Source organism: Sylvia atricapilla, chromosome 25 (assembly GCF_009819655.1).
Source record: "Sylvia atricapilla isolate bSylAtr1 chromosome 25, bSylAtr1.pri, whole genome shotgun sequence".
Lineage (NCBI taxonomy): Eukaryota > Metazoa > Chordata > Aves > Passeriformes > Sylviidae > Sylvia > Sylvia atricapilla.
This window is the reverse complement of record NC_089164.1, coordinates 2,210,616-2,233,939: the sequence shown is the minus strand read 5'-3', so window position 1 is coordinate 2,233,939 and position 23,324 is coordinate 2,210,616. Positions and strand designations below refer to the sequence as shown.

The window sequence follows — 23,324 nt, the reverse complement described above, 5'->3', positions numbered from 1 at the left end:
GTTTTTAAATCCCCCCACATTGTCCATATCCAGCTTTTTTTTTTTTTTTTTTTTTTGTTCCCAGGAATGCTGCAGGAAATTCCATGGGTTTTTTTGGTTTTTTTTTTTTTCTTTATTCCAGCAGGTTTTTATCCTGATCATCAGGAAAATCGACCCTGGGGCATTTTAGGGATGGAGAAAATGGAAATAAAGAGAGGAAAATATGGATTGTGCTCCAAGGTGAGGAATTCTGAGTGAAACTTGCTTTTTTTTTTTTTTAAGGAATAAACCTCCAGGAAATTGGAATTTCTTCCCCAAAACTCTCCCAACATTCCAGAGATTCCCATGGAATTCCCAGGTGAAGCAGGATTTTGGTTAAACCTCAAAAAAAAAAAAAAATCCTCCCATTCCTTGAGAATCCCTGAAAAAAAATCCACTTTATCCCTCCATTTTCACCCTGATTTTTTGGGGATAATTTCCCTAAAAATTCCAGCCAGGAATTTCACAGGAACTCCCCTTGGGATGGAATTTTCTGCTCAACAAAAAAAAAAAAAAAAACCCACAAATTCATCTTCCCACTTTCCACCCCCTCAAAAAAAAAAATCCTGGATTTTTCCAGTTTTCCCCAAAATTCCTCCCATTTTTTTTTTTTTTTATCTTGCAAATCTCTTTATTAGGACACATTAAATCCCGAATCGTTTTTTATGTACAGAAATAGAATTTTGGTTTGTTTTTTTTTTTTTTTAGGTAGAAAAAAACCAAACCCAACGAAGAGGTCACAAATCAAGGAAAGAAAGAAAGAAAAAAACAAACAAAAAAACCACTCACAAAAAAAATCAAATCCAAATTTCTCCCTCCTCAAAACGATACAAAAATAAAAATCTGCCGATCGCAGTTTTGATTTTAAATCCCTCCTCGAGTTTTTTTTTTTTTTTTTTTTTTTGCTTCCCACCAATTTTTAAAGGAGTTTTTTCAGGGAAAAAAAAAAAAAAAAGGTTTGGTGTTCATTTAATTCTATTTTCTGATGGAAAACTTGGAAAAAAAAATAAAGGAGATTGGAGAAGGAAAAGCTCATCCAAGCAATGGGAATGCTGATAAAAATATCATTTTTTTTCCCCTTTGGAAGTGGCTGTTTCTTATTTAAATCTCTTTTTTTTTTCCCATTTTTTCTCCCCAAGGTTCTCCCGAGCACCAAGAAATTCGAGTTGTCCATAAAAGAACTGAAGCACCACATTCCCAAAAAAAAACAAATAAAAAATCCCAGGGATTGGGAGATCCGTGGGGAAAAAGCAGCTGGGAAATCCATGGAAAAATGAGATAAAAAAAAAAGAGAAAAAAATCCTCAAAAAAAGAAAAAAAAAAAAATTCCAAGTGGATTTGAGGGTGTGATGCAAATTTATCTTATTTCTTTGGAGGAAAAAAAAAATTCCATTTTTTTGGACGGAAAATAGCTGGAATTTGAATTATCACCACTTGAAATTAATTAATCCTCCAAATTTTCTATCTGCAGCACAAAAAGAGGATTTTTTGTTGTTGTTGTTTTCAACTCCAAGCTGCCACTTCCTGCAATAAAAATAAAGGAGAAATCCTCCCCAAAAATTTAAATTTGAGATTTTTTTCAAGTCAGGATAAAGCAGGACAAAATAAATTTTCCTCCAAATTAAACACTGAAGGAATGAAGGATAAACTCAAAGCACTTTGAGGTTTTTTTCTTCTACAAAATGGAAATTATTCTGCCCAGCTGAACAAATAATTGATTTATTGACCCAACTTTGTGCAAACATTGGAATTTTTTTTTTTTCCAGTTTTCTTCCACTGCTTGGAAAATTCCCACCCCAACCTCTGGCTCCAAACCTCTTTTTTTTTTTTCCCCTCCTCCTTCAATGATTTTAATTAAAATAATTTAAATATTTAAAATAAGAGCTTTGTCCTCTCACTGAAAGGTTTTTTTGGTGAGCCCAGTGTGGGCACACAGAGTTAATACTGATTTTATTTTTTTGGGGGGAAAAAAAAAAAAACAGGGAATTTTTTTTGGCCTTTCAATTTCCTTAAAATCCAAGAGGATTTCTTTAAATCCATAATAATCTCCTTAAATCCAAGGAAATTCTCCAGACCAGCAGATTGGAATAGAAAAATTCACTTCAATCCCTCTCCCCAAAAGCAGAATGATAGCAGAGATTAATTAAATAATTAAGGTTTTTTCCCTCCCTAAATTCGAGCGTCATCCACAGCCTCATTAAGTTTTAATTATTAATTAGGATGAGGAATTTCCTTGGCTTATAAAAAACCTAAGGAATTTGTTGGACAGGAAGCCAGACCCCTCTGGAATAATCCTGGAAAAAGGAATTATTGAAATGAAATTTATCCTCTGGAAAAGGGAATTATTGAAATTAAATTTATCAATCAAACTAAAGCCTGGCTGGAATATTTAAATTTAAAAAAATACTCCAGAAACACCCCAAAAATTGGATTATTCCATGAAATAAAAGGGGGAAAAAAGTGAGAAAAATCCCTTCAAAGGAAAGGATTTTTTTTTTTTTTAATGAGGCTTTTGGAGAAGCTGGAAAAGATGGAGAAAAACACACACAAAATAAAATAAAATAAAATAAAAAAACCAACAAACCCTCAGCTGCAAATCCCTCAGGGAATTTGAAATCAAAACTGCAATTCCAAGGAATGAAAATCCCAGAAATATTTCCTTCAAAATAGTTTTTTTTTCTTTTCCAAAGTGCAAAAATCCAAAGGAACAGTCCCCACTTCCCAAAGTATGGCAGGAAAAAAAAAGGCAATTTTCATTTTTGTTTTTTTTTGGGAATGCATTGAACCCCGAGCAGTCTGCTTTGTGTCAAGTGCTAATTACCAGGAATGCAATTAGAACACCCTCACAGGGATTTAATCAAGATATCAAACTGAGAAAATAATAATAAAACAACCAACCAAAGAAAGGAAAAATATAAAAGGGGAGAAAAAAAAAAATAAAAATCCCATTTTTCCTCCCCTCTTTCCGCACATGCAGCTGCCACGTCTGGTGGAGATTTTTCCTTCATTTCAAAAAGGGGGGGGATAAAATCCCAGGGGTTTGGAAGGTTCTAGAAGGGCTCAGTCCTTTGGGAATGGAATTGCTGGAGCCTGTGGAATACCCTGAGCCTGTGCTCTGTGCTCAGGCAGTGCCCAATGGCCTCCTCAGTCTCCTGGATGCGTTTTTGGAACCTGCAGCCGTCCCTGGCCAGCTCCTCCCAGGGCCCCCTCCTGTCCTCCTCGCCGCTGATGTAATACTCCGTCACCTTCTCCAGGAAGGTCACCTGGAAAACACAAAGATTCCCATCAGGAATTCGCAGCAAATTGAGATTTAAATTCGTATTTTTTTGGTTTGTAAGGAGAAGTTGGTATGTAACTGTGTATGTAATACTCTGTCACCTTCTCCAGGAAGGTCACCTGGAAAAACACAAAGATTCCCATCAGGAATTCGCAGCAAATTGAGATTTAAATTAGTTTTTTTTTGGTTTGTAAGGAGAAGTTGGTAAGTAACTGCGTATGTAAAATTCAATCACTTTTTCAAGGAATGTGACCTGGAAAAAACGAAGATTTCAACCAGGAATTCACAGTAAATTGAAGTTTAAATGGGTGTTTTTCTGGTTTTTAAGAAGAGTTGGTAAAGAACTGTTCAGGTAATACTCTGTCACCTTCTCCAGGAAGGTCACCTGGAAAAACACAGAGATTCCCATCAGGAATTCGCAGCAAATTGAGATTTAAATTCATTTTTTTTTGGTTTGTAAGGAGAAGTTGGTAGGTGACTGCATATGTAAAATTCAATCACTTTTTCAAGGAATGTGACCTGGAAAAAACGAAGATTTCAATCAGGAATTCACAGTAAATTGAAGTTTAAACTCTTTTTCTTTTGGTTTTTAAGAAGAGTTGGTAAAGAACTCTGTGTGTAATACTCTGTCACCTTCTCCAGGAAGGTCACCTGGAAAACACAAAGATTCCCATCAGGAATTCGCAGCAAATTGAGATTTAAATTCATTTTTTTTGGTTTGTAAGGAGAAGTTGGTAAGTAACTGTGTATGTAATACTCCGTCATTTTTTAACAAGTGTGACCTGGAAAAAACAAACATTTCCATCAGGAATTCTCAGTAAATTGAAGTTTAAATGGGTATTTTTCTGGGTTTTAAGTACAAGTTGGTAAAGAACTGCTCAGGCAATACTCAGTCATTTTTTAACAAGTGTGACCTGGAAAACACAAACATTTCCATCAGGAATTCTCAGTAAATTAAAGTTTAAATTCGTATTTTTCTGGGTTTTAAGTAGAAGTTGGTAAAGAAGTGCTCAGGCAATATTCCGTCATTTTTTAAGGAATGTGACGTGGAAAAACAAAGATTTTGATCAGGAATTCTCAGCCAATGGAAGTTTAAATTGGGTTGGTTTTTTTTTTTTTTTTGCAAGAGCCCTGTGAGTCACCACGGGGACAGAAAAGGAAGGAACACTCATCCCTGTGTGACCAGAACAAATCCTCCTGGAATTCCAGGGGGTGGAGTTTATTGTTAGGAAATTCAAAATACACACACCAAAACTGTCACAATCCTTCCTGGAATTCCAGAGGGTGAAGTTCATTTAAAAAAAATTAATATATACACACCAAAACTGTCACAATCCTTCCTGGAATTCCAGAGGGTGAAGTTCATTAGAAGGAAATTCAGGATATTCACACCTAAAGTGTCACTTTAAACTCCTTTTAAGGTCTCTCCAGCTGTTTTAGGAAAATAAAGGGATTTATAGGCTCAGGATTTGCACTTGGCAGTGGTTAGACTAAAATTACAGTAAAGATTTTAGTCTGAGTTAAAGGTTATTTAGATTTTAGATTTATTTAAAGTCATTTAGGTTTTAGTCTGAGTTGTTTTAGTCTGAGTTAAGGCTCCTGCTGGACGATTTGTGCCTTTGCTTTGAGCTGTAAAAAGGCCCAAAGTGACCTGTCAGCACCTCCAAAATCGGGAAGGATTCCTCCAAACAGACTCTGGCATTCCAGAAAAACACATGGAAATGTACAAAAAAAAGCAAAATAAAACGCTGGTCTGTCCTCCATTCCCAGCATGAGGAGGGTGTGTTATAAATGCACATTATAAAGTTGGGTTTTTTGGTTTTTTTTTTTTTTTTTTTTTTGCAAATATCAGAATAAATAGTCTGTGTATAACTGACCTGTGTTATGTTTTATTGTTAAAAAAAAAAAGAGTGTATTTTCTGGTTGTGACAGAACAGAAGGGGTAAGAGGATTGGGGTGGTTTTTATATAAAACTTATACATTTGAAAAGAGATTTTTCACAGAAGGATGGGATGAAGAGGTGACTTCATCAATCACTGAGGATGCAGAAATTCCCCAGATCCCAAAGAATCTGTGGGATCAGAGGCAGCAGGAGCCTCACAGCTGAGCCCAAACACTCCCAACTTTTTATTTTTATGGCTTCAGGAGCAGAAATATCATCACAGAATTCCAATGATGAATGGCTTTGAGCTGGGTGAATAATCCCAGAAATTCCTGGGAATTCCTGAGGATGTGATCCCAAGGATCTGATCTCACAAGGATGTGAGAGCACAGGCAGCAGGAGCCACGTGCCCTCAGAGCCGAGCCCAAAGTGCAACCAACACTCCCAGGTTTTATTTTTATGGCTCCAGGAGCAGAAATATCACAGAATTCCAGGAAGGAATGGCTTTGAGGTGGCTGACTGATCCCAGAAATTCCTGGGAATTCCTGAGGATGCAATCCCAAGGATCTGTGGGATCAGAACCAGGAGCCATGTGCCCTCAGCGCTGAGCCCAAACACTCCCAACTTCTTATTTTTATGGCTTCAGGAGCAGAAATATCACAGAATTCCAAAGAGGAATGGCTTTGAGCTGCCTGAATGATCCCAAGAATTCCTGGGAATGCCTGAGGATGTAGAAATTCCCCTGACCCAAATGAATCCATGGGATCAGAAGCAGCAGGAGCCATGTGCCCTAAGAGCTGAGCCCAAACACTCCCAACTTTTATTTCTATGGCTTCAGGAGCAGAAATATCACCAAATTCTAATAAAGAATAGCTTTGAGCTGGGTGAATAATCCCAAAAATTCCTGAGGATGCAATCCCAAGGATCTGTGGGATCAGAGGCAGCAGGAGCCACGTGCCCTCAGCGCTGAGCCCAAACACTCCCAACTTTTTATTTCTATGGCTCCAGGAGCAGAAATATCACCGAATTCTAATAAAGAACAGCTTTGAGCTGGGTGAATAATCCCAGAAATTCCTGGGAATACCTGATGACGTGATCCCAAAGAATCCATGGGATCAGAACCAGGAGTCACATGCCCTCAGCGCTGAGCCCAAACACTCCCAGGTTTTATTTCTATGGCTCCAGGAGCAGAAATATCACAGAATTCCAGTAAGGAATGGCTCTGAGGTGGTTGAATAATCCAAATAATTCCTGAGGATGCAATCCCAAGGATCTGTGGGATCAGAACCAGCAGGAGCCACGTGCCCTCAGAGCTGAGCCCAAACACTCCCAGGTTTTATTTCTATGGCTCCAGGAGCAGAAATATCACCGAATCCCAAAGAGGACTGGCTCTGAGGCGGGTGACTGATCCCAGAAATTCCTGGGAAATCCTGAGGATGTGATCCCAAAGAATCTGTGGGATCAGAACCAGGAGCCATGTGCCCTCAGCGCTGAGCCCAAACACTCCCAGGTTTTATTTCTATGGCTCCAGGAGCAGAAATATCACAGAATTCCAGTAAGGAATCGCTCTGAGGTGGTTGAATAATCCAAATAATTCCTGAGGATGCAATCCCAAGGATCTGTGGGATCAGAACCAGCAGGAGCCACGTGCCCTCAGCGCTGAGCCCAAACACTCCCAACTTTTTATTTTCCTGGCTCCAGGAGCAGAAATATCCCCGAATCCCAAAGAGGAGTGGCTCTGAGGCGGGTGACCGATCCCAGGAATCCCTGGGAAGGCCCGGGGCTGTGCCCGGGCGGCTGCAGCAGCGGCTTTAGGCGCTGTTACATCAGCCCCGTGCCCACCTTGCAGCCTCTTTACATCAGTCGGGCCGCAATTCCCGAGGCCCTGACGTCAGGTGGGACATTGCAGCAGCTCGCGGCTTCTTTCAGCATCACCGGGCCCAAAGTCCCCGCTGGAATCCCAGCACTCAGGAGAGCTCAAAATTAATCATTAATCCGAGTTCAAGGGAGGAAAGAAATAGATCTGCTGTAAAAAGAGTAAAGAATTATCATTTTTTTTCTGCTTGCACGGCTCGTTGAACCACTGGGTTGCTCAGGGATTTGGTGCTCGAGTCATTCCTCATCCAGATGTTTGAGGTATTCACCTTGAATATTCGCAGCACCACAAGATTTAGGATAAATTCCTGTTCATCTGCATCCCTAGCATGGTATTATTATTATTGCTAATGCCTAAATTAAAAAAAATCAAATTAATCTGCCTGTTTGGGCTCAAACCTCTATTTTTTTTATGACATCCCTTCTATCAATAAGTATTCTATTAATAAGGATTCTATAAATAAGTATATATACATATTCTATAAATAAGTATATATATTCTATAAATAAGTATATATATTTATGTACATATGATATAAACACTACATTTACCCATAATATAATGTATTTAATAATATCTTGAACGGAAATGGGAATATTGGGATAATTTATATGGGAAACACAGAAATGGGAATATTGGGATAATTTATATGGGAAACACAGAAATGGGAATATTGGGATAATTTATATGGGAATCTCAGTTTACTCCAGAACACTCAGAAAGCCTTTTTTTTTTTTTTTTTTGGCGGGGATTATATAAAAATAATCCTAAAAATTCTTTTGGTTTCAGGTCCTAAGAAACTCCCTTTCAACAGGAAGTAAAAATGAAAACTCCTCACAGCTTCGGAGTTTCTCAGGATAAAAAATTTACACCCCAGCCCCGGACTTTCTCGGGATGCGGAAACCACGAGAGAAAAAGGAACAGAAATCACAACTCACAAAGGGAAACCCAATTTCGGAGTCTTACAGAAGACACCGTCAGCAGCGAGTCTCAGAATTTCCCATCACGTGCCAAGGATGAGGCGCAGCATTCCAGGGGAATTATCACGGAACGCTGACCTCACCCCCACTTGGCACAGCGTGCCCTTCTTGTGGCTTGGTTATTTTTTTTGTTTGTTTTGTTCTTTTTAACAACGAAACGCAAAAAAAAAAAAAAAAAACGAATAAAATCCTTACCTTTTTCCGCTTGGAACTGGCGGGTTTCTCCCGGCGCTGGGCCGAATCGGGAGCGCCGCAGTTGTGTTTTTCCAGCGGTGCCACCCGACACACGGCCGAGGGCTCGGAGGGGACGGGGCTCAGCCTCTCGGACCCCCGCAAACCCGGCGGCCCTTTTCTCTCCGCCGTCTGAAAGGCCGCCGTGAAGTTTAAAGGGTTGTAGGGATCGTCCGAGCTACAGAACGAGTTCCAAAGTTTCAAGTTTTCCGCCTCGTCCGCGCTGTCACAGTCCCACTCGTCCTCCTCGGAACTCGGAGAGCCCTCGGAGGATTCCGCCCACGAGCCTTCCTCCTCTTCCTCATCCTCCTCCATGTCAGACATTGCCTTTTCCGGCTCGCTGGAAGACGTTTGGATGGTGGCTGTGAAGTTCTGAGGGTTGTAGGGATCCAAGCTGTAGAAGGAATTCCACAGGTGAAGCCTCTCCCCGTCCTGGCTGCCGGCCTCTGAGTCCGAGGGCAGCTCTTCGCTGTCAAAGCCGTCATCATCTTCATCCTCGTCACCGTCACCATCATCCCAGCCTTCCTCATCCTCACTCTCCTCCCCGCTCGATACTCCCCCGATGATATAATCGATTAATTTATTCGCGCACGCAGGTCGGGTTGAAACGGGGAAGTTTTGCTCCGTTTCAGAGTCCTCACCTTCCTCTCCGGCCGAGGCTTGCCCTTCCTCGGCCGCATCGCGGAGCCCGTCCTGCCCCACGGGGACACCTCCGGGCTGTCTCCCCGCAGCCTGGGGCTGCTCGAAATCCCCGCTATCGCCGCGCTGCTCCCCGATTTCTCGGCAGACCGCCCTGTGCTGCTGCTGCTGCTCCTCCTCCAGGCTGTGGTAGCCGTGGTCGGGGTCGGGCACGGGCAGATGCCAGCGCTGGAGGAACGCCAGGCGTTTGCTGCGCAAGAATTCAACCTCGGGCAAGCCCTCGGCTCGCAGGGGCTGCGGCAGGTGGCTCTTGCTCTGCTCCACGCTCAGCACGTACCAATAATCCGTGGGAAAAGCGCCCAGGCCGCTCCGCACCAGCCCGGCTCCCCACAGCCCCACCGGCGGCTCGGGGCCGCTCTCCGGCCGCTTCTCCGGGGGTTCCTCCTCGGCCCAGTCCAGCGACGTGTCCGCCTGCGGCAGCAGCACCAGCGGCGGCGGTGCCTTGGCGGGGCACAGCGCGGAGCTCAGCGCGGCGCCGGGCAGCAGCCGCTGTAAGAGGGCTGGCAGCGGTGACAGCAGCTGCGACACCACTCGCAGCCATGAGAAGGGCGGGCTCGCCTGGGACGAGCCGCCGGCGGGGGCCGCGCTGGGCGCCGCCAGCTTCGGCCAGGCCCCGGCCAGGCCCAGTCGGGCCCATCCCAAGCCGGGGCCGGCGCGTTCCCGACCGCTGTGCTCCATGAGGCCGTTCAGCGTTGCCAGCGATGCGGAGGGGCGCGTGGAGCGGCGCTCCGTGGCGGGGCGGTGAGTCTGAAGGCTCGGGGGACGGCGGACAGCTCCGGTTCGGCTTTCGACTCCATCCTGAGGCAGCTTCAGCACAAAATGGCGGCGCCGCCGCCTCGGCGCTTTCCGTTCCCAGAGGGAGGGGCGGGACGGAACCGTCATTGCCCCGCCCACTTCGCATCACTACCTCCCATTGGGCGGTGTCAGCGAGGCCACGCCTACTTCCTACTTGGCCACGCCCCGCGGGTATTGCATCAGCCGGAGCGCGGCTCGCGGCAGCGCCCCCTGGCGGCTCGGCGGGGTCGGAGGGGGAGCGGGGGGACCCCGAACCCACCCGGGGTCGCTCACAGGACACTTTGGGGACACTTTGGGGACACTTTTGTCAGCCGCAGGGACAGTGTTGGGTGAGGGGTGCACTAGGAGAGGAGCTGGAGGATTGAGGGAAGCAGACCCCAGACCTCCAGCGTGGGCAGAGGTGCGGGCAGATGTGTGCCCAGATGTGCAGGCGGAGGGGCAGATGTGCCACCCCGTGCCTTTCATCCCCTTTTCCGATCCCATCCCCTGTTCCAGGCAGGAGGGTCTCAGAAATTCCCAACTCCCCCACCCTTAAGAAGCCAGGCCACCCCCCGCGCCCCAACTGCCAGCAGAGCCAATATTTAAAACTTTTAATATAAAGGTTAAAGTTAATTATTCTCGATCCTGAGAAACATTTCGTCCGTTTACGGAGCTGTCGCTGTAAACAAAGCACCACAGGCACCAAGCCCGCACCCGGGGCCGGGTTGGCAGGCAGGGGAGAGGACACAGATTGTCCCCAGGGACACGGGGACAGCAAAGGTGGCCCTGCAGCCACACGGGACGGGCACCCCGCCACGCCGCTCTCCTTTGGGAGCGAATTCCCCGCGGTGGGAATTACCCGGTTCCTAGGGCGGGGGGTCACCACAAAACCCCCCAAACCTCCCTCCTGTGCCACCTCTCCCTCCCCTCCTCTGCTCGCGCTACTCGTTATTAAAAACAATTAAAATACCGAGATCCCAAAGGAAGAAATAAACCCCCCCGAACCGCCCCATCACGCCCCTCCCTCCCCGCGTTGCTCCCTTGACACAAGGTAAACTTAAAAAAGAAGCCACCTGGGCAGCGCCCCTTTTTGGGGACACACCCGGGGGTCCCTGGGGTGGGGACAGAGGGGACTCAGAGGGTGCCGTGGCCTCGGGAGCCCAGGGCGAACCAGCCCATCTTCTCCTGGGCCAGGTCCAGGTCTCGGAGGCGAATCCCCACTTCCCCCAGCAGGATGTTCTCCCAAAATCCTTCCTCGCTCAGCACGCTCAGCCGCAGCTCCCGCTGCTCCAGGTCCCCCCGGGGGATCCCGTCGTACACCAGCTGCGGGACACAACGGGGACAAAACCCCTCAGCCACGGGTCACCTGCGGGGACACCCCAAATCCACCCCAAGTCCCGCTTTACCATCTCGTTGTAGGTGGGGTTGCAGGTTTTTCGGGCCACTTTGGTTTTCCTCTTGGTGGTTTTTTGGGGGTCGGGCAGCAGGTAGGTCTTGACGTAGGGGTCGGGGTCGTTGCCGTCCTGCAGGGGTGGCTGTGGGGACACGCCGTGAGTGCAGGGAGGGGACAGTCCCCTCACCCCGCTCCCCGTGGGGACCGGGGACCTACCAGCCCTCGGATGTGCATCACCATGATGAAGAGCTTGTTGTTCTTGTAGGAGATGGAGAGTTTCACTTCCCCGCCGACCTTGCCCAGGGATCGAGCCCAGGTGGCATCTGGAGAGGGGGACAGGAGGGATGGGAGACCCCTGATGTCACACCTCCCCCCCCAAAATCACCCCCTAAAAATCACCCACTAAAAATCACCCCCTAAAAATCACCCCCAAAAAATCACCCACTAAAAATCACACACTAAAGATCACCCACTAAAAATCACCCACTAAAAATCACACACTAAAAATCGCCCCCCAAAAATCACCCCCCCAAAAATTGCCCACTAAAAATAACCCCCCTAAAAATCACCCCCAAAATCACCCCTTAAAAATCACCCCCTAAAAATCACCCACTAAAAATCACCCCCCAAAAATCACCTGCCCAAAAATCACCCACTAAAAACCACACCCCTAAAAATAACCCCCCCAAAAATCGCCCACTAAAAATAACCCCCCTAAAAATCACCCCCAAAATCACCCCTTAAAAATCACCCTCCAAAAATCACCCGCCCCAAAATCACTCCCCGAAAATCACCCAGTAAAAATAACTCCCCTAAAAATCACCCTCCAAAATCGCCCCCCAAAAATCGCCCCCCAAAATCACCCCTTCCCCACCTGCTGGCTTCGGGGCCGGGTTGGTTCCAGCTGCCTTCTCATCTCGGGGCAGAGGGTGGAAGAAGGTGTAGATGAGGTCACACTGCAGGGTCAGGAGGTGACATTAGTGGTGACAGCAGTGACAACATCCCCACCATTCACAACCAGGCCACGTGCCCGTGCTCTGCGTGGGGCACACACCAATGCTCTATGAGCTGGCGTTGTCCCCAAGCCTTTCCCCGCCCCGCTGGTGGCTCTGGCGCTGTCCCCACCTCCCTGCGGCCCCCAGCCCGTGTCCCCACCTCGGCCACCTCGGGGGCGGCGTGGATCAGGTGCCAGATGTAGCCGTTGAGCTCCTCCTTGCGCCGCTCGGCCACCGCCTCGCCCCGCGAGCGCCCGATGACAAACCTGCTGGGGAAGCTGCGGGGACACACACTCAGAGGTGCCCCCAGGGGACTTTGGGGACTCTCTGGAGGTCCTGAGGGGCTTCAGGGCTACCTGGGCAGCAGCGAGGAAGGGAAGAGGAGGCGCAGTTTGTTGTGCAGCTCTTGGAACTCCTCGAAGGTGCGCTGCACGAAGGTCACCTCGTTGTCGCGCTGCACTTTCACCACGTAGGTCTGCGGAGAGGTGGGGCCGTGAGCCCAGCCTGGGTCCATCCCCAGCTGTCCCCAGCTGTCCCCGGGTGTCCCCACTCACGTAGCCCTTGCTGGGGTTGAAGACCCTCTCGTGGCGGCAGAGGAAGACGTCGCGGATCCGGCCGGACGTTTTGAGGGTGTGGGTGCGGGGGGCGAAGGACAGCGTGGGCCGGGCGTCCGAGCCCGTGAACTTCATCTGCGCCAGGTTGTGGATGAAGAAGTTGAGCTTGGTGGCCACGCTGCCCAGGCTGGACTCGATCAACCTGCAAACGAGGTCGCCGCCTGCTCAGTGTCACCGTTCGAGGGACAGCGCTGGCTGCTGCTGTGTCACCCACCTGGGGAGACACCCCAAAATGCCAGCACGTTCCTGGGAATGCTGACACTGGGACATCCCAAAATCCCACCGTGTTCCTGGGACTCCCCAAAATCCCACTGTGAGTCTGGAACACCTCAAAATACCACTGTGTGTCTGGGACATCCCAAAATCCTGCTGTGTGCCTGGAACACCCCAAAATCCCATTGTGTGTCTGGGACTCCCCAAAATCCCAACACGTTCCTGGGAATGCTGACACTGAGACATCCCAAAATCCCATCGTGTTCCTGGGACTCCCCAAAATCCTATTGTGTGTCTGAACACCCCAAAATCCCATTGTGTTTCTGGGACATCCCAAAATCCTGCTGTGTGCCTGGAACACCCCAAAATTCCAGAACCTTCCTGGGAATTCTGGATACCCCAAAATCCCACTGTGTGTCTGGGAGTCCCCAAAATCCCAACACGTTCCTGGGAATGCTGACACTGGGACATCCCAAAATCCCACCGCGTTCCTGGGACTCCCCAAAATCCTATTGTGTGTCTGGAACACCTCAAAATACCACTCTGTGCCTGGGACACCCCAAAATCCCAGCAGCTTCCTGGGAATTCTGGATACCCCAAAATCCCACTGTGTGTCTGGAACACCTCAAAATGCCACTGTGTGTCTGGGACATCCCAAAATCCTGCTGTGTGCCTGGAACACCCCAAAATTCCAGAACCTTCCTGGGAATTCTGGATACCCCAAAATCCCACTGTGTGTCTGGGACTCCCCAAAATCCCAACACATTCCTGGGAATGCTGACACTGAGACATCCCAAAATCCCACCGTGTTCCTGGGACTTCCCAAAATCCCACTGTGGTTCTGGAACACCTCAAAATGCCACTTGTGTGTCTGTGACACCCCAAAATCCCAGCAGCTTCCTGGGAATTCTGGATACCCCAAAATCCCACTGTGTGTCTGGAACACCTCAAAATGCCACTTGTGTGTCTGGGACATCCCAAAATCCTGCTGCGTGCCTGGAACACCCCAAAATCCCAGCACCTTCCTGGGAATTCTGGATACCCCAAAATCCCACTGTGTGTCTGGGGCTCCCCAAAATCCCGACACGTTCCTGGGAATGCTGACACTGAGACATCCCAAAATCCCACCGTGTTCCTGGGACTCCCAAAAATCCCACTGTGTGTCTGGAACACCTCAAAATGCCACTGTGTGTCTGGGACACCCCCAAATTCCAGCACATTCCTGGGAACGCTGACACTGGGACACCCCAAAACCCCATGGCGTTCCTGGGAATGCTGGACACCCAAAATCCCAGCGCCCCACCTGGTGAAGTAGGTGGTGGCATCGGCATCAGAGTCCTGCGGCCTCAGAGCGTCGTAGACGTACTTGAGGTCCTCCAGGTCGGAGAGTTCGGGGATGCCACAGGACAGCATCTGGCCGGGAGGGCAGCGATGGGGACAGGGATGAGGACAGGGGACAAAGGGACCCCCTCAGGGGGATTTTATGGCTCCCCCAGCTCTCACCAGCCCCAGCAGGTTGAGGAAGAGGTGGGTGTGCTTGCGGATCAGGTTGTAGGCCTGGCAGCACAGGTCCACGAAGTCGTGGAAGCGGCTGGAGGGCTTGTCCCCGCCGTTGATGACGTACGCCATGTCCGAGGTGAAGACAAAAGGCGCCCGGTCCCTGCGCAGGGGGGACAGCAGGGACAAAGTGAGCAGGGAGAGGTCACCCACTGCCAGGACATGGAGAGGGAGAAGTCACTGGTCAGGACATGGAGAGGGAGACATCATTCATCACCAGGACACAGAGAGGGAGACATCATTTATCACCAGGACATGGAGGAGAGGTCACTGATCACCAGGACACAGAGAGGGAGAAGTCACTGGTCAGGATATGGAGAGGGAGAGGTCACCCACTGACAGGACATGGAGAGGGTGAGGTCACTGATCACCAGGACAAGGAGAGAAGGATGTCACCTCCCTCCAGGACAAGTAGAGGGAAAGGTCACCCAGCACCAGGACACGAAGAAGGAGAGGTCACCCGCCACCACGACAAGGACAGGGAGCTTTCCCCCCCTCCAGGGGCCTCTCTCTCACCTCTTGATGTTGCCAAACATCTGGGCGTGGCCCAGGAACCTGCCGAAATCGATGTGGAACATGTGGCCCGTGGTCTTGAGCATGATGTTGTCGTTGTGCCTGTCACAGATGCCCAGCACGTAGGTGGCCACGCAGCAGCCGGCGCAGGAGTAGATGAAGTTCTCCACGGCCTGCAAGGAAAGAGGACAAGGAGAAAGGATGGGAAGCATCCAGGGGCTGGTCCCTGGAATGGGGACACGAGGAGCAGGGATTCCTCCTTCACCTTCTCGTACTCATCCTCCTTGGGGTTGTGTTTCTGCAGCCAGTCCGCCAGCGGCCGGTCCTTGAAGGAGCCGGTGACGCCGTGCTCCACCTGGATCTTCCGCAGGGTCTCGGCGTTGGGGATCATCTCCACCATGCCTGGCAGGTGGGACACTGGGATGAGGCCCCAAAAACCACGCCGACCCCCTTTGTCACCAACCCCAAAACCCATGACCTCGACCATAGCAATGCATCTGTATAACACAGCCCATTCTGGCTGTGAGTAATGTCATCAAACCACCTGCAGCTCTGTTGTTAGAGCCCTCAGGAATTCATCAAAGTCACTGAGAAAACAACGGGATCAAAAATAAGAAGAGAGCCTGAGAAATTGCCTGCAAAAAACGCAAACCCTGGACAGGGGAGGACAAGGTGAGGATGGACAGTGAGCAGTTGGTGTCCTGAAGGATGTGCCTGCCTCAGGGAGAAGCAGCTGGGCCAACCCAGAGATGGACAGCAGACCTAAAATCTGTATCTGCCGTGTGATGGGAACAATAAACAGCCTCTGCTGGGATCATATTGATTCTGTTATTCAGTGGCCCATTTCCCCTGCACCTGACCCCCTTTGTCACCAGCACAGGGATGGACTGGTGGCATCAGGTGTCCCAAAGCCACCCCCGGCCCCACCCGGAGCTTGGTGACCCCTGGGGACGCCCCAGCTCCGTCTCACCTCGCCCGCGGCCGGTGGAGAAGCAGCGGAAGATGACCATGCGCATGTCCAGCCCCTCCTGCACCCAGATCTTGTTCATGATGCGGATCATCTGCAGCGTCAGCATGTCCTGCCGCAGGTCATCGCCACACTGCCGGGGGACAGCCACCAGAGCCGTCAGAGACGGGACAGCCACCAGAGCCACCAGAGCCGTCAGAGACAGGGGACAGCCACCAGAGCCACCAGAGATGGGGGACAGCTGCCAGAGCCGTCAGAGCCACCAGAGCCGTCAGAGACAGGACAGCCACCAGAGCCGTCAGAGACGGGACAGCCACCAGAGCCACCAGAGACAGGGGACAGCCACCAGAGCCACCAGAGACGGGACAGCCACCAGAGCCACCAGAGCCGTCAGAGCCAGGGGACAGCCATCAGAGCCACCAGAGACAGAGGACAGCCACCAGAGCCGTCAGAGACAGGGGACAGCCACCAGAGATGGGGGACAGCCACCAGAGCCGTCAGAGACGGGGCAGCCACCAGAGCCACCAGAGCCACCAGAGACAGGGGACAGCCACCAGAGCCACCAGAGATGGGGGACAGCCACCAGAGCCGTCAGAGACAGGGGACAGCCACCAGAGACAGAGGACAGCTGCCAGAGCCGTCAGAGCCACCAGAGCCATCAGAGACAGGGGACAGCCACTAGAGCCACCAGAACCACCAGACCCATCAGAGACAGGGGACAGCCACCAGAGTCATTAGAGCCACCAGAGCCACCAGAGCCATCAGAGCCCGGAGCAATCCCGGGGGCTGCACCAGGATTTGGGCATTTCCAAAGGCGCCGGGCTCACCTTGAAGATGACGCGGATGTTCTCGCCGAGCGGATCCACGTTCTGGAAGGAGAGCTTCAGCGGGACGGCGTTGGAGTTGAAGTAGGAGCAGTCCTGCCGTGGGGAGGAGGGTCAGGACGAGCCGGGGGCGGGCAGAGGAGCCCCCCGAGCCCCCCGGGGCCGGCACTCACCCGGGGCACGATGCCCTTGACCAGCAGGCTGGGGCTGAGCGGCAGCCGGCACGAGCCGTGGGCCTTGAAGAACTGAGCCACGTCCTCCAGGCCCTCGCGCAGGATGGCCTGTGGGAATGGGATCCGTGGGAATGGTCCGTGGGAATGGGATGGGATGGGCATGGGATAGGGTAGAATGGAATGGGATGGAATGGGATGGAATGGGATGGAATGGAGTGGAACGGGATGGAATGGAGTGGGATGGGATGGGATGGAATGGAGTGGGATGGGATGGGATGGAATGGAGTGGGATGCAGTGGGATGCAGTGGGATGAAGTGGGATGCAGTGGGATGAAGTGGGATGAAGTGGGATGAAGTGGGATGAAGTGGGATGAAGTGGGATGCAGTGGGATGGGCAAGGAACAGGGTCACCATGGGACAGAGATGGGATAGAGAGGGCTCAGCACGGGATGGAGCAGGCACAGAACGCAGTGGGCAAAACCCAGGGTGGATATAGGATAGGGCAGGAATGTGACGGGACAAGGCAGGCATGGGACAGGCGGGGTGAGCGTTGGACAGGAGGCTGACACTCAGCACCCCCTGCACCCCTCCCAGTGCCCTGTGCACCCCTCCCGGTGCCCTGTGCACCCCTCCCCGTGCCCCAGCACGCACCTGGCGGGCGGAGGGGGCGGCGTCCCGCACCTGCTGTGCCAGCCTGGCCAGCGTGGTGACCAGCAGGCACTGCCTGTCGAACTCCTCACGCAGCCCCTTCCCGCAGCAGCACAGCAGCGCCGCCAGCAGGTACTGGTACCGGATACTGAACTGCGAGTCCTTGAGGCCATCCTTCAGCAGCCTGCTGGGGACACGCGGGGTCAGGCCAGCCCTGGGGACCCCGCTGGTGTGGGGACACTCGGGGTCAGGCCAGCCCGGGGACCCCGCTGGTGTGGGGACACCAGGGCTCAGGCCAGCCCGGGGACCCGCTGGTGTGGGGACACCAGGGCTCAGGCCAGCCCGGGGACCCCGCTGGTGTGGGGACACTCGGGGTCAGGCCAGCCCGGGGACCCCGCTGGTGTGGGGACACCATGGGTCAGGCCAGGCTCAGGGTCATGCCCAGCTTGGGGACACTTGGGGTCAGGCCAGGCTTGGGGACCCTTGGTTTGGGGACACCAGGGGTCAGGCCAGGCTCAGGGTCACACCCAGCGCGGGGACACTTGGGATCAGGCCAGCCCTGGGGACCCTGCTGGCTTGGGGACACCAGGAGTCAGGCCAGCCCTGGGGACCCCACTGGTGTGGGGACACACGGGGTCAGGCCGGGCGTGGGGTCACACCCAGCTCGGGGACACACAGGGTCAGGTCAGGCTTGGGGGCCCTTGGTTTGGGGACACCAGGGGTCAGGCCAGGCTTGGGTGCCCTGCTGGCTTGGGGACACTTGGAGTCAGGCAAGGCTTGGGGTCATTCCCAGTCTGGGGACACAAGGGTCAGGGCAGCCTCAGGGTGCCCCTTTGTTTGGGGACATGTGGGGTCAGGCCACCCTCAGGGTCCTCCCCCACCTCTCCCAGAGCCCCTCAAACCCACCAGAAGAAGTAATGTGTGATCTTCAGGTCACAGATGGCTCTCTTCATGAGGAAGCGCACCAGGGGACTGTCCAGGTAGCACTCGTACTTCAGGGCCTGCGCAGGGGACAGTGTCACACTGGTGCCGTGACACCGCCGGGCACCCCGTGTGCCACACCCCAGTGCCACCACACACCTGCACCAGCTGGGGCAGGTAATCCAGCAGCTCCGTGTCCGAGATGGAGTCGATCCACTGCACGGCCGTCCTCCTCACCTCCTGGTCAGGGAACCTGCGGCCAGGACATGCTCCGTGGGGTGACAGTGACACGTGGGACAGGGTGTCCCCACGGCCCAGGGGTGGCTCACAGAATCATTAGGTTGGAAAAGACCTTCAGGATCATCGAGTCCGACCCGGCCCTGACACCTCAACTAAACCCTGGCACCAAATGCCACATCCAGTATTTTTATAAACACATCAGGGATGGTGACTCCGCCTGGGCAGAACATTCCAGAACTTCATCACCCTTTCTGTAAAAAACTTCTTCCTGATATCCAACCTGTATTTCCCTTGGCACAGGTTAACACTGTCCTGATGTTCTGTCAGTGCTGCTGGAGAAAGAGCCCAGCCCCAGCTGGGCACAGCCACCTTCAGGGGACTGTGGAGAGTGACAATGTCACCCCTGAGTCTCCTTTTCTCCAGGATAAACAGCCCCAGCTCCCTCAGATTCCTCACAGGTTTGTGTTCCAGCCCCTCACCGGCCTCGGGGCCTCCTCTGGATGTGCTCAAACATCTCAATGTCCATCCTAAACTGAGACACCAGAGCTGGACACAGCACTCAGTGTCCATCCCAAACTGGACACAGCCCTCGAGGTGTGGCCTGACCAGTGCAGAGTCCAGGGGCAGAGTGACCTCCCTGCTCCTGCTGGCCACCCCATTCCTGATCCAGGCCAGGTGCCATTGCCCTCTCGGCCACCAGGGCACACTGCTGGCTCACGGCCAGCTGCTGTCACCAGTATCCCCAGGTCCCTTTCCTCCTGGGCACTGCCCAGCCACACCGTCCCCAGCGTGTCACACTGCAGGGGTTACTGTGGCCAAAGTGCAGGACTGGACACTTGGACTCATTAAACCTCACCTTGTTAGACCCTGCCCACCCATCCAACCCTTCCAGATCTTTCTGCAGAGCCAGCCCACCTTCCAACGGGTCAACACACGCTCCCAGCTCAGCGTCAAACTTACTAATGAAAGACTCAACACCCTCATCCACGTCATCGATAAAATACCGGGCAGAGGTGGCCCCTGAGGGACACGGGTGGCTTACGTGGCGTGCAGCAGCCCCAGGGCGTCCTGGTGGCTCATGGAGGTCCACTGGCTGAGCAGAGCGTAGATGTCGGGCAGGCAGCCCCAGTCCCAGCTGGGGGCACTGGCCAGCAGCATGGGCAGGGCGCCGGGGGACGTGTGACAGTGACAGCGCTTCTCCCACAGCCGCTGCCGGTCCGCCTCCGTCAGCCTGCGGGGACAGCGGGGACAGTGGGGATGGCAGGGACAGCGGGGACAGAGGGGACAGAGGGGATGGTGGGAATGGCAGAGACAGCGGGGACAGAGGGGACAGAGGGGATGGTGGGGACAGCGGGGACAGTGGGGATGGCAGGGACAGAGGGGACAGAGGGGATGGCGGGGACAGCGGGGACAGAGGGGACAGTGGGGACAGTGGGGACAGTGGGGACAGAGGGGACAGAGGGGACAGAGGGGACAGCGGGGACAGCAGGGACAGTGGGGACAGTGGGGACAGAGGGGACAGAGGGGATGGCAGGGACAGAGGGGACAGAGGGGACAGCGTCAGCGAGGGCGTGGCAGGTGGGGGCGGGATGGGGAGGAGGTGGCATCTCTGTGTCCCCAAAACAAGTGGGAGCTCAAGGAGGTGACATTCCTGTGACCCCAAAACACAGGGATGTCATGGGGCTGCAAGGTTTGAGAAGGTGACATTTCTGTGCCCCTGAAACATGTGGCAGGTGAGGGAATGGCACCCCTGTGTCCCTAAAACACATGGATACAATGGGGCTGGCAGGTCACGGAGGTGACATCCCTGTGACCCATGGGGCTGGGTGTGTGTCCCCTGTTGTATTTATTTATTGGAACCCAAATAAATCCCCCGAGCCCTCCCTGCACCCTCACACCGCCCTACCCTGGAATGGAGAGGCTGAGGGACAGCAGGACCCTGCACCCCGTGCCCAGGGGACACTGAGCTGTCCCTGGCTGTCCCCCTGCCCAGGACCCCCGCCCTTTCTGCAGCTGCTGACACCCGATCCCCCTGTGCCAGGCCGGCCGAGGGACCGCCAGCTGTCCCCAAAGAGGACACTGCAGAGAACTCCAGCCCCTCAAACAGCCCCCGTAGCACTGGGGGTGTCGCCGGTGTCCCCTCAGCAGGGCATTGCCACGCCCGGGGTTTATTTCCCAATTCAAGCGATTTTCGGTGTTATTTACCAATAAAGGGATTTTTTCTGCATGGCCTCCCGCAGCTGGCGCTGGTCCTCCTCCCCCAGGCTGCCGAAATCGTACCTGGGGCTGGCCTCGGCCGCGGGAGGGCTGGTGAACTTCACCTCGAAGGCCGAGGTGGGGAAATCGATCTGGGGAAGAGGCAGAGGGTGAGGGGAGCTCCTCTTCCTCACTGAGAGGAGCTCCTCTTCCTCACTGAGGGCAGCTCCTCTTCCTCACTGAGAGGAACTCCTCATCCTCACTGAGGGGAGCTCCTCTTCCTCACTGAGAGGAACTCCTCTTCCTCACTGACAGGAACTCCTCTTCCTCACTGACAGGAACTCCTCTTCCTCACTGACAGGAACTCCTCTTCCTCACTGAGAGGAACTCCTCATCCTCACTGAGAGGAACTCCTCATCCTCACTGAAAGGAGCTCCTCATCCTCACTGACAGGAACTCCTCATCCTCACTGAGGGCAGCTCCTCTTCCTCACTGACAGGAACTCCTCATCCTCATTGAGAGGAACTCCTCATCCTCACTGAGGGCACCTCCTCATCCTCACTCAGAGGAACTCCTCATCCTCACTGAGGGCAGCTCCTCATCCTCTCTCAGGGGACTTTGTGCCCCTGGAGTCTCAGGACTCACCTGCAGGATGACACTGTCGGGCTGGTGGAAGTTTGGGGCGCTCGACCTGGCCCTGGAGTTGTCCTGAGTGGCCGGCCACAAGCCCAGCAGCTTCCGGCCGCAGGTCAGGACCCTGCGGGGACAAAGGGTGGCACTGGGGGGACACTGTGCTGGGGCACGAGGGTGGCACTGCTGCTAGTGCTGAGCTGAGGCACTGGGGACACTGAGGCACCGGGGACACTGAGGCACTGGGGGAGTCTCTGGGTACCCCAAGGTCCCGGGGACCCTCCTGTGTCCCCAAGGATGCCAACCCAGCCCCTCACTGTGCCCGGGGTGCTGGGGACCCCACGGCACTGGGGACACTGAGGCACTGGGGACCCCAAGGCACTGGTGACCCTCCTGTCACCCCCAAGAATGCCAGCTCAGCACCTCCCTGCGTCCATGGCACTGGGGACCCCAAGGTTCTGGGGACCCTCCTGTGCCCCCAGGGATGCCAGCCCAGCCCCTCCCTGTGCCCAAAGTCCTGGGGACCCCACAGTATTAGATGCCCCGAGGTTCTGGGGACTCTTTTGTCCCCCTGCCATCCTTGGGGACCCAGCCCCTCCCTGTGCCCACAGCACTGGGCACCCCGAGGTTCTGGAGATCCCATTGCACTGGGACATGCCCCCCAAGGATGCCAGCCCACCCCTAAGGTTCTGGGGACCCCACAGCACTGGGGACACCAAGTTTCTGGGCACCCCAAGGTTCTGGGGACCCCACGTTTCTGGGCATCTCAAGGTCCTGGGGACTCTCCTGTGCCCCCCAAGGATGCCAGCCCAGCCCCTCACTGTGCCCAAGGTGCTGGGGACACCATGGCACTGAGGACCCCGAGGTTCTGGAGATCCCATTGCAATGGGGACTCTCCCATGCCCCCCAAGGATGCCAGCCCACCCCCAAGGTTCTGGGGACCCCACAGCACTGGGGACCCCATGGCACTGGGGACACCGAGTTTCTGGGCATCCCAAGGTTCTGGGGACCCTCCTGTGCCCCCCAAGGATGCCAGCCCACCCCCAAGGTTCTGGGGACCCCACGGCACTGGGGACACCGAGTTTCTGGGCATCCCAAGGTTCTGGGGACTCTCCTGTCCCCCCCAAGGATGCCAGCCCAACCCCAAGGTTCTGGGGACCACACAGGACTGGGGACCCCACGGCACTGGGGACCCCATGGCATTGGGGACACCGAGTTTCTGGGCACCCCGAGGTGCTGGGGACCCTCCTGTGCCCCCCAGGGACGCCAGCCCAGCCCCAGGGGTCCCCACGTACTGCCTGAAGTTGAAGAGGGGGGTGGTGACCCAGCCCAGGGCCTCGGGGACCCGCCGCTGTCTGTTGGTGTCGGAGGAGCCGCCCGGGGGTGACACGGGCACGGCGAACAGGGTGACACTGAGCAGGGTCTCCCGGGGCAGCCGGTTCACCTGCACCGGGAAACAGATCCTGCGGGAGAGAGGCCGGGGTGCGCTCAGGGGGCTGGGGGGACTCAGGGTGACAAGGATGGGGTCAGAGTGACAGGGATGGGGTCAGGGGGACAGGGGTGGTGTCAGGGTGACAGGGATGGGGTCAGGGGGACAGGGATGGGGTTAGAGGTGACAGGGGTGGGCTCAGGGGGCTGGGGGTGGGGTCAGGGTGACAGGGGTGGGGTCAGGGGGCTGGGGATGGGGTTAGGGTGACAGCAAT

The 23,324-nt window shown here is 53.6% G+C and overlaps 2 protein-coding genes and 1 long non-coding RNA gene across 7 annotated transcripts in view; 1 reads left to right on the top strand and 2 right to left on the bottom strand.

Moving 5' to 3' along the window:
• Nucleotides 1-1,721: 1,721 nt before the first annotated feature.
• On the bottom strand, nt 1,722-9,878 carry PPP1R15B (protein phosphatase 1 regulatory subunit 15B). 4 transcript variants are annotated; one of them, XM_066335879.1, is made up of 3 exons: nt 8,229-9,878; nt 3,929-3,946; nt 3,564-3,680 (listed from the first exon to the last, which is right to left on the bottom strand). In XM_066335879.1, the coding sequence occupies exons 1-3, from the start codon at nt 9,843-9,845 to the stop codon at nt 3,579-3,581; spliced, it is 1,737 nt and encodes a 578-aa protein (XP_066191976.1). In that variant the 5' UTR covers nt 9,846-9,878; the 3' UTR covers nt 3,564-3,578. The 4 variants fall into 4 exon arrangements, with proteins under 4 accessions (XP_066191975.1, XP_066191977.1, XP_066191976.1 ...); XM_066335878.1 differs by lacking the exons at nt 3,564-3,680; nt 3,929-3,946 and adding an exon at nt 1,722-3,281; XM_066335880.1 differs by lacking the exons at nt 3,564-3,680; nt 3,929-3,946 and adding an exon at nt 3,288-3,414.
• Nucleotides 7,235-8,244, top strand: LOC136371653 (uncharacterized). Of its 2 annotated transcripts, none has more exons than XR_010745383.1 (2): nt 7,235-7,313; nt 7,843-8,244. It is a non-coding gene; the product is annotated as an uncharacterized lncRNA (long non-coding RNA). The 2 variants fall into 2 exon arrangements; XR_010745384.1 differs by lacking the exon at nt 7,235-7,313 and adding an exon at nt 7,352-7,384.
• A 454-nt stretch (nt 9,879-10,332) lies between the features above and the next one.
• Nucleotides 10,333-23,324, bottom strand: part of PIK3C2B (phosphatidylinositol-4-phosphate 3-kinase catalytic subunit type 2 beta) — a 35,236-nt gene continuing 22,244 nt past the window's right edge. Inside the window, exons 13-33 of the mRNA XM_066335986.1 lie at nt 22,917-23,084; nt 21,637-21,748; nt 21,001-21,143; nt 19,838-20,026; nt 18,715-18,808; nt 18,541-18,635; nt 17,638-17,818; nt 16,987-17,094; nt 16,817-16,909; nt 15,993-16,122; nt 15,288-15,424; nt 15,026-15,195; nt 14,456-14,612; nt 14,256-14,365; nt 12,680-12,881; nt 12,482-12,600; nt 12,286-12,403; nt 12,005-12,086; nt 11,347-11,453; nt 11,144-11,272; nt 10,333-11,060 (exon numbers count right to left, since the gene is read on the bottom strand). Of these exons, the coding sequence (XP_066192083.1) occupies nt 10,872-11,060; nt 11,144-11,272; nt 11,347-11,453; nt 12,005-12,086; nt 12,286-12,403; nt 12,482-12,600; nt 12,680-12,881; nt 14,256-14,365; nt 14,456-14,612; nt 15,026-15,195; nt 15,288-15,424; nt 15,993-16,122; nt 16,817-16,909; nt 16,987-17,094; nt 17,638-17,818; nt 18,541-18,635; nt 18,715-18,808; nt 19,838-20,026; nt 21,001-21,143; nt 21,637-21,748; nt 22,917-23,084 (2,833 nt within the window). The 3' untranslated portion in view covers nt 10,333-10,871. The remainder of the gene's footprint in view (nt 11,061-11,143; nt 11,273-11,346; nt 11,454-12,004; nt 12,087-12,285; nt 12,404-12,481; nt 12,601-12,679; nt 12,882-14,255; nt 14,366-14,455; nt 14,613-15,025; nt 15,196-15,287; nt 15,425-15,992; nt 16,123-16,816; nt 16,910-16,986; nt 17,095-17,637; nt 17,819-18,540; nt 18,636-18,714; nt 18,809-19,837; nt 20,027-21,000; nt 21,144-21,636; nt 21,749-22,916; nt 23,085-23,324) is intronic.